General features: G+C 56.3%; 1 protein-coding gene across 1 annotated transcript; it reads left to right on the top strand.

The window, feature by feature from the left end:
• Nucleotides 1-447: 447 nt before the first annotated feature.
• Nucleotides 448-5884, top strand: SFRP5 (secreted frizzled related protein 5). The gene is made up of 3 exons (XM_065894265.1): nucleotides 448-1043; nucleotides 3199-3276; nucleotides 4826-5884. The coding sequence occupies exons 1-3, from the start codon at nucleotides 521-523 to the stop codon at nucleotides 5170-5172; spliced, it is 948 nt and encodes a 315-aa protein (XP_065750337.1). The 5' UTR covers nucleotides 448-520; the 3' UTR covers nucleotides 5173-5884.
• The last annotated feature ends 7210 nt before the right edge of the window (nucleotides 5885-13094 follow it).

A 13094-nucleotide genomic window follows, 5' to 3' on the forward strand; every position in this document is an offset into this window, starting at 1 on the left:
GTGTGGGCAGCCAGGAGCCTCCTGCCGAGAGAAGGGAAAACCGAGGTGTCAGGGAAGAGAAAACAGAGCAGAGTGGTAAGGGCCGAGACGGAGAGATAACCAAGTGAAGTGAGTGAGAAAAGGAACAGGAGAGGCTGTGGCGGAGAGAGATAAGGAGGAAGGATGGAGAAGGCGAGGGGCGAGGAAAAAGCCTAGGGAATTGAGGGATCCCCGGGGAGTGGCGCAAGGCGAGGCTGGGTCAGTGGCAGGGGAGTGGGCGAGCGGGAGAAGGGCGCAGGAGCCGGCGCTGAGCGGGACGCGCAGGCCCCGGGGTCAGGAGGCGCAGGGGGGCGCCACCCTGCCTCCCCGCCTCGGGGCGGGGGCCCGGCGGCCGGAGATTGGCTGGGGCGCGCGGTGAGGCCGGGGCTGGAGCTTCAAGGTGGGAGGCGCCAGGATCACTCTGTGCGCGCGAGCGTGGAACGAGGCTGCCACCCACTTGGGCGACCTCAGCGGCAGGGGAGTATCGGGGGCCTGTGCAGCCATGCGGGCGGCGGCGGGGGGCGCGCGGGCGGCCGCGCTGGCGCTGCTGCTGGGGGCGCTGCACGGGGCGCCGGGGCGCGGCGAAGAGTACGACTACTACGGCTGGCAGACCGAGCCGCTGCACGGGCGCTCGTACTCCAAACCGCCCCAGTGCCTCGACATCCCCGCCGACCTGCCACTCTGCCACACCGTGGGCTACAAGCGCATGCGGCTGCCCAACCTGCTGGAGCACGAGAGCCTGGCCGAGGTGAAGCAGCAGGCGAGCAGCTGGCTGCCGCTGCTGGCCAAGCGCTGCCACTCGGACACGCAGGTCTTCCTCTGCTCGCTCTTCGCGCCCGTCTGCCTCGACCGGCCCATCTACCCTTGCCGCTCGCTGTGCGAGGCCGTGCGCGCCGGCTGCGCGCCGCTCATGGAGGCCTATGGCTTTCCCTGGCCGGAGATGCTGCACTGCCACAAGTTCCCCCTGGACAACGACCTCTGCATCGCTGTGCAGTTCGGGCACTTGCCCGCCACCGCGCCTCCAGGTAGCGCTGCCGCCGCCGCCACCTCCCTACCCCCAGCCCCCAGCGCCCCGCGCTCTCCGACGCGATAGATGCCGCTCCCCCAACCCCTTAGCACAGCTCTTCAAGCCCCCAGAGGTGCCACACACACACACGTCTTTGCTCAGCCCTGCATGTCGCCCGAAGCCTACCAGCCTTCCCACCTGCGGCTGTGGACATTCCCACTGGTTCTCCCCCATTCCAACTCCGTTCCTGAAACCTCCCCCACTTCCCTCACAGCTCCCACCTTCCCAAGCTTCTGGAGTCCCTGGGGGAGCCCAATGCTGTCACTCCATCCTGAGGCCTCCAATAAATGCCTTATCACCTCTCTCAGCCCACAAATGCCCAGGATTGCTAAGCACACTCTGGGCTATGAATTCCACCCTGTCCCCATTTTCTGCACGTGGGAACCCTATATTTTCCCACTCTTTCCCCAGCGCCCCAGGTTGGGAGACCTTTGGGTAAGGCTCAGTGCAGAAGAGTGAGCAGATTGCCAGGCTTGGCCCCTGACAAGGAGCCCTTGGGCAAGTTGCTCAACTTTGAGCCTTAGTTTCCTCAAGGAAGCAATCCCAGGTTCCCAAAATTTATGAGATCCTAAGTGCCACCTCCCACCCACCCACCCCCCAATCCCATTACCCCTAATTCCTCTCTGGTCTCAGCCCCCCCTTCACTGTGCACCCCCTCTGCCAGACTCCTTCCAGGCAGAGTAAGCCCAGGCTGGGCACCAGACAGGAGGATAAACAGTGGCACCAAGTAGGGCATCTTTGCCAGGGTGGCTAATACCCAGAATCTAGGGAGCTCCTGGCTCTGGGACTCTCCCAAGGGGCAGCACCACTCCCCCATTTTCCATTTGACCCGGCCCCCCAGAAACAACTGGACTCCACCACACCCCACCCACCCCTCAAAGCTAACCTCACCCATGCAGTCCCCAGTCCTACACACCCACACAGGATCTGAGAGTTGCAGCTGGGTGGGGGTCCTGTGACCAAAGAGTGTTGAGAGAAGAGAAACCCCCTATTCTCAGGTTAGTAATGGGACCAGGAAGCAGGGGAGAAAGACGCAGTTCAAGCAGAGACAGCATAGTCCCCAGCAGGGATCCTAGGCATGGCTCCTTTATTCTGGTTTTCTTGGAGCCCAAACATTAACATCCTGGAAAGCAGGGAAATCCCAGGCTTGGATTCCCGCCTGGCTTTGCCCTCCCACTCTCACCCGCTTTGGGCCCCTCTCTCCCCCATGTTGGGGCACCCACCAGAAGGCAGAGACACAGAGCGAGGGCAGATGCTGTGTGGTAGGACCAGAGGCAGCCCAAGGTGTCTGTGTGGCCAACAGACAAAACTGAGAATATTTCATACAAAAAGAGTTTTGGCTTCCCTTGAAAAATCGGAAGTTCTGGTAATGCTAAAGTGGGTGCTCCTCAGTTTACCACAGTCCCTGCCCTGCCGGCGTCACTCATTTACCCACCTGTCTGGAGCCTGGGTTCCTAGAAAGACCCCGCAAACATCCCCACCCTAGCACCAGTCTAGGAGTCACAAATCCTGAGTTCTAAGCTCAATTCTCACTAGCTTTGCACACTTGGGTAGCCACTCTGGACCTCGGTTTCCTTTTCTTTAAAAGAGGAATAATGGGGCTTCCCTGGTGGCGCAGTGGTTGAGAGTCTGCCTGCCGATGCAGGGGACATGGGTTCGTACCCCGCTCTGGGAAGATCCCACATGCCACGGAGCAGCTAGGCCCGTGAGCCATGGCCGCTGAGCCTGCGCGTCCGGAGCCTGTGCTCCGCAGTGAGAGAGGCCACAACGGTGAGAGGCCCACGTACCGCAAAAAAAAAAAGAAAAAAGAGGAATAACGATACCTACTTCATAGGCTGAGGACTAAATGAGACAAAATTTAGAAAAAGACAGAGCACATCATGGTCCCAGCTGCCAGGGTCATGGGGCAATCATGCCCACCTGGTCAGTTTTGTCCCTTCACGACCTCTTGAACTTCACAACCACTCAGTGAGCATTATCATTATCATCATCCTGTTTCCTGATGAGGAAGTGGAGGCTTGGCAGGGGGAGGTGGCTGGTCAGTGGGGGAGCCTGAACCCTAAGTGGCTCTATGGACTTTGATCCCCTCTCCCCACCCCTGCTTCTCTCTTCAGTGACCAAGATCTGCGCCCAGTGTGAGATGGAGCACAGCGCTGATGGCCTCATGGAGCAGATGTGTTCCAGCGACTTCGGTGAGTGTAGAGCCCACGTGGCCACTGCCCTCTCCCCAGAGAAATGTACCTCTTTTTTGCATGTCATCCCAGGGACTTCAAAAGCCCCTCGAGGCCATGGTCCATCCCTGGCCAGGGCTCCGGCAGCCCTCCCTTGACACTCTCTACAGAGGGGCCTCCAGGGCTGGATTCTCTTTAGGGGAAGGAGGCTTGGCCCAGAGATGGATGGAGGTAGCAGAGGGGAGAGATGGGCTCCAGGATGGAAGTGCAGCCCCCTCGTCCCTGGGCACCTCTGCCTAGTACCTGATGCACCTCTGGCCAAGGGAGCTGTGGTCACCCGTCCCACAGCTTCATCCTGGAGCCTCCCCATTCCTGGGGCAGTCAGGACTTGGCTCCTGTGCGGACCACGCAGCCCAGCATGTGGTCTTGGCCAGGTCAGCTCCCCTTTTGTGTCTTAGCCTCCTCTATGAAAAAGAGAAAGCAATGAAACCCTTCCTGCAACAGGTCTTTGATGTCGCTAGTCTGTTTGGAAAGAGGACACTACTACTGCAAGGTGTGTGCGTGGCCGAGAGAGAAAGAGGGTGTGGGGGAGAAGGAAAGACATTTTATAACACTGTCCTTTCCTGGGTGGCCAAAGTTATTCTCGGGCTTCTCTCTGGCTGCTCCCAGAGATGGGGACCCAGAGGCCCGCAGAAGGAGGACCCTGGCCTAAGTGATCGCCGCTAACTCCATTAGGCTCTCTGGCCTTCAACCACCTCCTCCACTACCCCACACACTCACACTCCTACACACACCGCAGACATTCTCTCACACACAAAAACACACAGCACCACACTCCACACTCCCACCCACACTACACAGTCGCACACAAATTACAGCAGTGGGTTCGCCCAGCAAGAGCTGGTTGTATGCGGTGCTTCCCAACCCTGCGCTCCGTGACTCAGTGGGTCACGGTGGGAGCACTTACCCATGGAAATCAGCACATGCGACAGAGAAGGGCCCCCCCACCCCCCGCCAGAGCTGGCTGTCTAGCATTTAGAGCCACCACTGCTCCAAACACCACCCCCTACAACACACACACACACACACACGCAGCCAGAAATCCATTTGGAAGCATCCCCAGAGATCATGAAATCCAGCCTTCCTCCATCACAAGGACGCCCCTTCCACCAAACCCTCCCTCCAACTGGTCAGCTCCACCCCCAATATTTCCCTTCCCCAGGGAGCCCACACCCAGCTCCACTCCCCACGGAGAGCTCTCCACCCTGCACCTGGTGTCATGGAGAGGCACAGGCCAGACCTCAGTTCAACCCAGGCTCTAGAATTCAGGCACATCACCACCTCTCCAAACCTCATTTCCCCACCACGCCTCAAGGATGAAACATGATAATGCCCGTGCGAGTCCAGCACATGGTGCGAGCTTCATAAATGTCAGCGTGTACACGCAGAAGCTCCATCTCCCCAAGCCCCAGGCCTGGAGCTTCAGGCAGAGCACCAAGCATGGGGCCACCCGCGTCCTGAGCAAACATGATGGTTCTCAGGCCATCCCTCTGTCCACCCTGACACACAGTGGTCAAAATGCGCATCAGAGAGATCAAGATAGAGAACGCGGACCGGAAGCTGATTGGAGCCCAGAAAAAGAAGAAACTGCTCAAGCCAGGCCCCCTGAAGCGCAAGGACACCAAGAGGCTGGTGCTGCACATGAAGAACGGCGCTGGCTGCCCCTGCCCGCAGCTGGAGAGCCTGGCCGGCAGCTTCCTGGTCATGGGCCGCAAAGTGGACGGACAGCTGCTGCTTACGGCTGTCTACCGCTGGGACAAGAAGAACAAGGAGATGAAGTTCGCGGTCAAGTTCATGTTCTCCTACCCCTGCTCCCTCTACTATCCCTTCTTCTATGGGGCCGCAGAGCCCCACTGAAGGGCACTCCTCCCTGCCCCACCCAGCCAGCTGTGCCTTGTCTCTGTCTCCACCCCTGGGGCGCACTCTCTCCTCCTGCCCACCTGGCCTCCCCCTACTCCCAGGCTGACCCAGCCCCTGCCGGAGGGTGGTTCGTGCAGAGCTGCTACCAGCACAGGCACTAAGGGATGGACATGGAGCCAGGCTGTCCTTGACCGAGGGGTTCTGGGGTCCTTGAAGGTTTCCTCCCATAGGAGCAGAGGTTTCTCAGTTGGGAGAAAGTAGGCAGAGAGAAAAGAGAGCTCTAAGCAGCCTGAGGAGGTGGTTTCCAGGATAGCCGGTGGTGTCAGCTCCCCTCTGTTGGTGGTGGGGCCTCGCCTGGGAGAGGGAAGTCCTGGTATTAGGCTGAGCTACTTGAGAGACAGTTCTTGGCCCCCAGGGCCCCTTCACGTGTCCTCGTTGTAGCCCCCCCCAAAAGGAAAGGGTCACAGTGCCCTCCAGCCACACCTCCCCTCCTTCCCCGTCTCTGCCCGTTTCCCTTCCCGCTGGACCGGAGAGAAGCCCAGCCCGGGCCCGCTCCCAGATGCGCACTCCTCAGCCTCCACATGTCCCTTTTATCCTGATGACCAGTAAATTACTGCTACTGCTGTGAGGCCATAGATACTAGACTGATGCAGGTAGGGTTTGGTTTTCTATTTTTTTTTAAGTTTTTAATTAAATCAAAGAAAACAAACTGGTTTTAACCAGGTGATTTCTTTATCAGCTGGTTCCTCGGTGGGGTGTTCAGAAACGACTTCGCGAAAGAGGCCTTTTTGTAACCCACGGCCTGTCCACACAGACATACTTGGAATGCCTAAAAAGAGTAATTCCCATGTTTTCGCAGGATCCCCCGAGAACACATAGAGAGGGTCACCCTTCTCATCCTCACAACGAGACTAACTGAGTGATGGAGATGACTGTCCTTTTGTCTCAGAGGAAGGACAGAGATGCCAAGTTCCCCAGCCTTCTCCCACCATCAGAAGGCTCCCACAGTCCTGCAGCATCTCCCTGACACGGGCAGTGCCTGCTCTGAGAAGCCCCCAAAAGGCTGGGCCACAGGGAACTACTCTGAAGACCCAGAGGCCTAAACGTGTCACTCCTACCCCTAGAGCTCAAACACCCCTGGGCACTGGACGTGTAGGAGATGATGGTGTGGACAGGTGCTACTCCAAGCTGGTCCCTGGACCACAGCATCAGTATCACCTCAGAGCTGGTGAGAACCACAGAAGCTCAGGCCCCACCCCACACCTGCATTTTAATACATAAACCTTCGTATCATCTAGGGAGCTTTTACAAATTACTGGGCTCTACTCTAAATCAATTAAATCTGAACCTCTGGAGGGTGGTCCAAAATCAGCATTTCTAGATGCCCATTGGGGCGGTGTGCAGCCAGGGCTGAGAACCTCCATCCGGATAAGCCGACAGCTAAGGCAGGAGGGCGAGGGGCTGAGGCTACCTCAGGCTGGAAGGGTCCTGGTCCTGCACGCGGGGAGCGGACCAGCTATAATGCCTCAGGGGGCTTCTTCAGCGAGCTCAGTGCAGATGGAGGCTGCTACCTTGAGCTGGATGGGACAGCGAGGGGAGAAGGCTTGAAACGGAGGTGACAGGCTGCTGTCAGTAACGCATCCAGTACTTGGGAGGGGTGGTGCCCGGAAAGAGTCCTGAGGTGACCGCCAGCAGATGCTGAGGGACAGGGCAGATGTACCCAGAGCAGGGGGCTGGGGACACCCCCAGAAGGCTTTCCTCACCAGCTGGGGTACAGCTGGGATGCCAAGTCCAGCCAAGGCCTGCTGATCCTCCAAAACAATGGAGCCACGTTCTCTTGAGGTGAGGAAAACCCTGGCTTGCTTCCGCAGCTCTCAGAGGAGCGCGCTGCCACAGAGGAACAAGGGGCCAGTGCGGGCTAACAGGTGGTCTGACAGCCTGCCCATAAATCACCTCCCTGGCAGTCAGGTGCCCCACACAGGTCAGGGGCGGCCGCGGCCTGCGTGTTTCTCCTCACCTCTGAGGAAGCCGCTGCCTCCCACCCTCGCCCAAAGCCTGCCCAGCCCACCTGGCTCCCTGAAACCGCCCCTTGTCTTCCAGCCTCCTACCCCGACCAAATATTTACGGGCCCTTCTAGGGTCAACCAGGACCAGGGATTCTTTTTTCACTGAGCACACAGGACTCAGGCTGCTTCTGGCCGGAGCACAATACTGACCTCTGTCAGGTGCTGGCAGCCCATGAGAGGGAGCGGGTGGGGAGGGGCTCCCTTAGCCCATCCTGCGAGGCCCCAGCAAGGCGTTCCTCACCCACCGCCACAAAGGGGTCAGGCCCTGCTCTGCACCTTGGCTCTGTCCCCGGCACCTGCCGTCAGAGCCCCCGGCAGTCTCTTCCCTGGGACCAAAGACCAAGGAGGCCCTGCAAGGCCTGAGCGCTCCCTGCATTCAGTTCAGCCACAGAACACTCCCTCCTGGCCAGCCTGAGACAGGCAGCTGGTGGTGCCCAGCGAGCATCTGCGCGGCGCACCGGTGAATGATGGCATCTGACCGCGTGGAGCAGAACCCTCCAGAAACAGCGGGGCTTCCCCACTCAAGAGATCCGGAGGTGGGAGGTCCGTGTCCCAGGCTCATTCTGCCTTCCTGCTCTGCCAGTGGGTGGTGCCTCCTCCCAACTTCTCAGCCACATTCCAGGGAGCAAGGCGGGAAAGGGCTAAGAGCAGAAGCGGCGCGTCAGCTGCCTCTGGCCCTTTTGATCAGGAAAACAGTAATTTCCCAACAAGTCCCACCTGGTAGATTTCCACTTCTCGCTCACCAGCCAAAACTAAGCTCACCAGCCAAAACTAAGTCACATGGCCAGTCCAAGTTGCAAGGGAGCAGAGGAAGTGTTTCAGCTGGGTGCAAAATGAGAGTTCTGATAGAGAACAGAAGGGTTTTGGGGTAGGCCCATGACACTCAGGATCAGGCGAGAAGAGGCCAGTTCTGGTTTCCAGTGCTGTGACTTAATGACCATGTGACATTGGGGACATTTCCCAGCTGGAAAACGAAGTGATCCTGGCTACTTCACAGGGCGGCTGAGTGTTAAGCAGGGAAATGTATGAAAAATACCTGGCAACAATGCCCAGCATTTAGAAGATGCTCATTAAACGGTAATTAGTATTTTTATTAACCAAAGGCCTTGACCTAGCACAGTGCCTGCACAAAATAAGTGCTTATTAATTCCTAATTGATTTGTTAATCAACTAAGAAATGCTACTGGCAGGAAGGCAAGGAAAAGACAGGAACATCTTATCTAAAGGCCAGAACTGTTACTTCCAGAAGGGGGAGAGAATTCACATTTGTGGTTTTGCATCAGAAAATACATCCCCAGGTAGTATGTAGGGCAATAGAGAAAAGAAGACGTATAATACTATAGTAGCATTCAGTATATATCAAGCCCATTAATATATAAATATTCAAGCACTTGGGCATTTTAATTTAAGCCTCCTGAGGTAGGTACTATTATTATCCCCATTTTAATGGTGAGGAGACTGAGGTTCAGAAAGGTTAATGAACTCATTGAAGGACACACAGCTGTACTTAGTGGTGTGGTTAGGATTTGACCCCATGCTCTTAACCCCTGTACTACTGCCTGCAGGGGGCAAAGCTGAGGACAGGTGGGCAGGATCAGAGTACAAGCAGCCATGCGTCTGTTACCCTGCCTCACAGGAAGATTTCTGGGGACCCTGCTCAGATCTCACTCCAAGCACCCTGAGAGCAGCAGAAGAGCCATCCTTGAACCATGGCTTTTCTCCCGAATCCCAGGGCAGCCCACCCCTTCGCCCCTCCTCCTCTCTCAGCCCCATCAGCATCCAGCCTCTCGGGTCCCACAAAGGAAGCTCACATCCCACAACTGTTTAGTCGACTGTAATCCTGGCTAAAGTTCACTCCTTGGGAAATCCAACGTGGGGGGTGGTTGCTGCTGGAATGTGTGTGGCTGGGACCCAGTGTCCCAGCCCAGACAGCAGGCTCTGCTGGGGCCAGGGGAATCCAGAACCTCCAGCCCCCAGCTGTTCCAGAGAATGGAATGTGCTACTCTAGGGTGGTGCAACAGACCCAGCCAAGGAGATGGGGCAGTGCTGGGAGCTGGGGGAGCTCCTGCCACAAGGCTGCCTCTGTTCCCCTGGAGGCTGAGCCCACTTCACTAGGGCTGGTGGTGGGCAGGCCCTCCTGTTAACTCAATGGCTCAGAACCTCCTGGAGCTAGTGGGAACAAGGCAGAACAGAAGGGAGGTGACAGCCAGGACTGCTATGGTGACCAGTTTCTCTGAGGCATCCACAAGCACCTGTGGCACAGTTCACATTGCGGCTCCATGGCTTACTAGCTGTGTGACCTGGGGCAGGTTACTTAACCTCCCTAGGCCTCCACTTACTCATCGGGGAAATGGAGTTAATGGTAGAACTTAGCTTTGGGGACAGTCACGAGGTTTAAATGAGATGACACACTCAGCATACTGCCCAGTACAAGTGCTCAATAAACGTAGGTATTATGATCTTAGAGCCACCAGCTGCAGGATAGATGCTGGAGCCAGGGCCTCGAAGGTTCCATGGAGACAAAGGGATGAAAATGGCACTTCGTTTGGCTTCAGCTCTGAGAGCCAGGTGACCAGCGACCTCAAATCCCAAAGACCCCACAAACCACGGCCAGTTCAAGGTCTGCCAAGGCTCACTGGAGGCTGCTCCCCACCACTAGCAACCCATGAAAAGATGGCCAAAACCCTCAACCTATGCCAGGCCGTGGGAGCTGGCCATCCATCCAAGTCTGCCCAGCAGGTTCCAGGGCTGTCGCAGACCTGGCTACTGTCCCCTCACTTGGTCCCTGAGAACAAACTGGGAAGCATCTTTTAAACCAGGCATCCAATTCTACAACGGACAATCTGCTTTCCAGGCCATCCCACCTTTGGTCCTCTCCATGCTGTGGACCCCAGGCAGCGGGAAGGCACAATCCACTGCTAGTAAAACCCTCCATGGCTCCATTTTCCCAGTGGCACCTGCACTTTGAAGATGTCCATCACTGGCCTGCTCTGAGGCCCTCACACACACCTCAAGGGGACAAGGAGGTGGCTTTCCTTCTATGAGGCCACTGACCCCAAATGATGAAAACCATGTTTCTCACACTCTGAATCCCATGTCCTGAAAGCTACTTGTGCTATAGTCTGTATTTCACCATTAGACATTGTTTTCATTTTCCCAGCACAAAATATTGACTCTGCTTTTTCAAACTATACTCTGGCCTCATTCTTTCCTGAAAATAATCTATGATTATTCTCTAGTTTAAAAAAAAATTGCTGTTCTAAGCCATGCAGGGTAGAGTTGTTTTGATATTCCTAAAGATGGCCAGAATGAGAGAAATGAGTTAGTGTTTATTGAGCATTTACTATGTGCCAGGCACCTCGCTTCCCACCTGGAGTGGACTATCTCATTTAATCCTCACAGCAGCCACACAAGATAGAGATCACTATCTACCCACTTTACAGATGAGGAAAGCAGCACAAAAAGGCTTGGGGGCAAGGCCCCTGCAGCAACTCCAGTGTGGCTGCAGCCAATGGTAGAACAGGGCCAAGTGTGGAGCCGGTCCATCGCAGCACCCGCCTCTACTGTCACCGGGATGCTCTCTAGCTAGTGCAGGCTGTTCCTGCTCTAAGGGAAGTCCCTTCTGGTTCCATCCTCCAATGCTGCGGGGAACCCGCATCTTCAAATGGGTATGGTGTGGCTTCCACAGTGAGGGGCTGGACTGGATTATCTCTGAGCATCCCTCCAACTGACCTACTGTGACACACGCCCTCCATGAGAAAAACTGCCTTCCTGGGCCTGTGCTACCACTGCTGTCCCCTTTTGCTCAAAAGCCCTACTTTCCACTCCTCCAGCATCTTTACTGTTCCTCTGGACTACCAGGCTACTGAGGTCGCTTTGGTACTTTTTTTTGCCACTTTGGTACTTTTTAAAGTGAACATGCTCTTCTGTAAAAACTGCTAGGACAAGGTTCTGGCTGCTTCCCTGTCTCTTGGGGCCCCCTGCTGGGGCTCCCCCGTACTAGGGGAAGTTCCCAGACCGAGGCCTCAGTGTGCTGCGAGGACCCCTCAGGCACCGCAGTCTGAGTTGTACGTGCATGGGGTCATGAGGATGTGACTGCAACCTGACCTCGACTCCAAGGCAGAGTCTCTCCACCCCCCTTTACTGCCTCAGGCCGAAGGTCTTGAAGACACTGCTTATATCCAGCTGTGGTCTGCAAAGTGCCATGCCAAGCCTCTTGCAGCCACTGCTTAACCTCCCTGGGCCTCAATTTCCTCCCCTGTAAAATGGGAAGAAAAAGTGCCTACCTCTTAGGGCCGTCTTGAGGATTAAATGAAATAATGTGTGTAAAGCACGTATCACAGCGCCTGGCACCCAGTAAACACCCCCAAACCCTAGCTCCCAGGGAACTGCTTCTACTTCCCACCTCACAGCCAATCCTCTTTCCGGCTGGTTCTCAGCCTCCCCCAGGGCTGATCCTTTTCTGCTTTCTCAGAGGGATTAGCTACAATCTTTCCATGCTAAAGCCTGCACTGCTTAGTAGTTACCAAGTTCTGGTCCCCAGCCCAACCCCCAGCCCTCACAATGTGGTCACAAGTCAATCCAACAGGCATCTCGCCGAGGCCCTCCTGCGCAAGGCACAGCTTTCCTCCCCCAACCCCAGCTCACACCCCAACTTCAGCCTCCGCAGCCCCTCCGCCCCGTCTTGCAGACACAGCCCAGGCCTGCAAACTCGGCCAGTGCTGGGGGGGACCTGGCTCTCCAGCCTCAGGGAGAGGGGGCATTCAAGGACCAGGACGAAAACATAGGAAGCTTGAGGCCTTTTTATTGACAATTCTCCATATACACAGACATCCTTTTAGTTCCTCTCCAGTGTAAAAAAAGCACAAGCACTTAACTCTCATATCTCCACAGGAGCCCAAGGAAAGGGGGACCCTTAACTCTCATATCTCCACAGGAGCCCAAGGAAGGCGGTCTACCAAAGCCCACCTGGCTCCCCAGGGACTTGCCCCACTTGGCCTGGAGAAGTCCCCTGGCTCCTAGACTGGCTGGCCTGGAGGGAAAGCTGGCCTAGGATGATCCTTGTCTCCCCAACCTGCCACCTTGTGTCCCTGCTTAGGGTATAGAAACGTCTCCGCCTCCCAGGGTTCTGAGTCCCAGGCAGCCCATGAGTTCAGGGAAGCATCCTAGGGTAGGAGAAGCCCCCGTCCTCTTTATCCCATTCCTTGTGCCACATGTTCCCCGGAACCATGCAATAAATAAATAAATACTTCAAAAAGGCAGGGAAGCTCCTGGGGAAGGAAGGGGTGCCTGAGCCTGCTCATGGCTTAGGGAGAGACACTGTGCCCCTAGAAGCCCAGAGTGAACGTGAAATTGTTGGAGAGGGGACAGGGACCCCAAGTGGCCTTATCCCATAACTGCTGTCCTGCTGGAGAACAGCCCTGGAATCTGAGACCCAGCCCAGCGAGATCCTACACTTCTCAGGCCCCCAAAGGTTGAGGGCTTCAGGACCTCTGCTCTGCTTCCTGGTCTCACACTCCATGGGACAAGGGGCCAGGGAGGGGAATTGTAGCTCTAGGCCAGAGAAGGGGTGCCCAAGGCTCTGAACACAGGAAGCAGGAGTGATCTGAGTGCCCAGCATCTACCGGGCAGAGCTGAAAAGACCAGAATAACATGTGGGCTGAGATTCTGTAAGTCAAGGTCCCTGCAAGGTGGGGCTGAGGCCCTCTGAGCTGCCAGGGTGCCCGTTTTGCTCTGTTTAACACTGAAGGATTCTGCCAGGCCCTCCTAGACACGTCCTCCTCTGGCGGAATTTGGGAACTTCAACCCTGTTTCTAGAAGTACTTTTGGTCTTGATAGCCCTCACCACACCCTC

Source organism: Phocoena phocoena, chromosome 16 (genome assembly GCF_963924675.1).
Source record: "Phocoena phocoena chromosome 16, mPhoPho1.1, whole genome shotgun sequence".
Classification (NCBI taxonomy): domain Eukaryota; kingdom Metazoa; phylum Chordata; class Mammalia; order Artiodactyla; family Phocoenidae; genus Phocoena; species Phocoena phocoena.

Excerpts from the sequence above, each read along its gene's own strand:
- SFRP5 (XM_065894265.1), top strand. The coding sequence starts at position 521 with ATGCGGGCGGCGGCGGGGGGCGCGCGGGCGGCCGCGCTGGCGCTGCTG. Across the intron at positions 1,044-3,198 it reads GCCCGCCACCGCGCCTCCAG|TGACCAAGATCTGCGCCCAG; the intron begins GTAGCGCTGCCG and ends TTCTCTCTTCAG. Across the intron at positions 3,277-4,825 it reads GATGTGTTCCAGCGACTTCG|TGGTCAAAATGCGCATCAGA; the intron begins GTGAGTGTAGAG and ends CCTGACACACAG.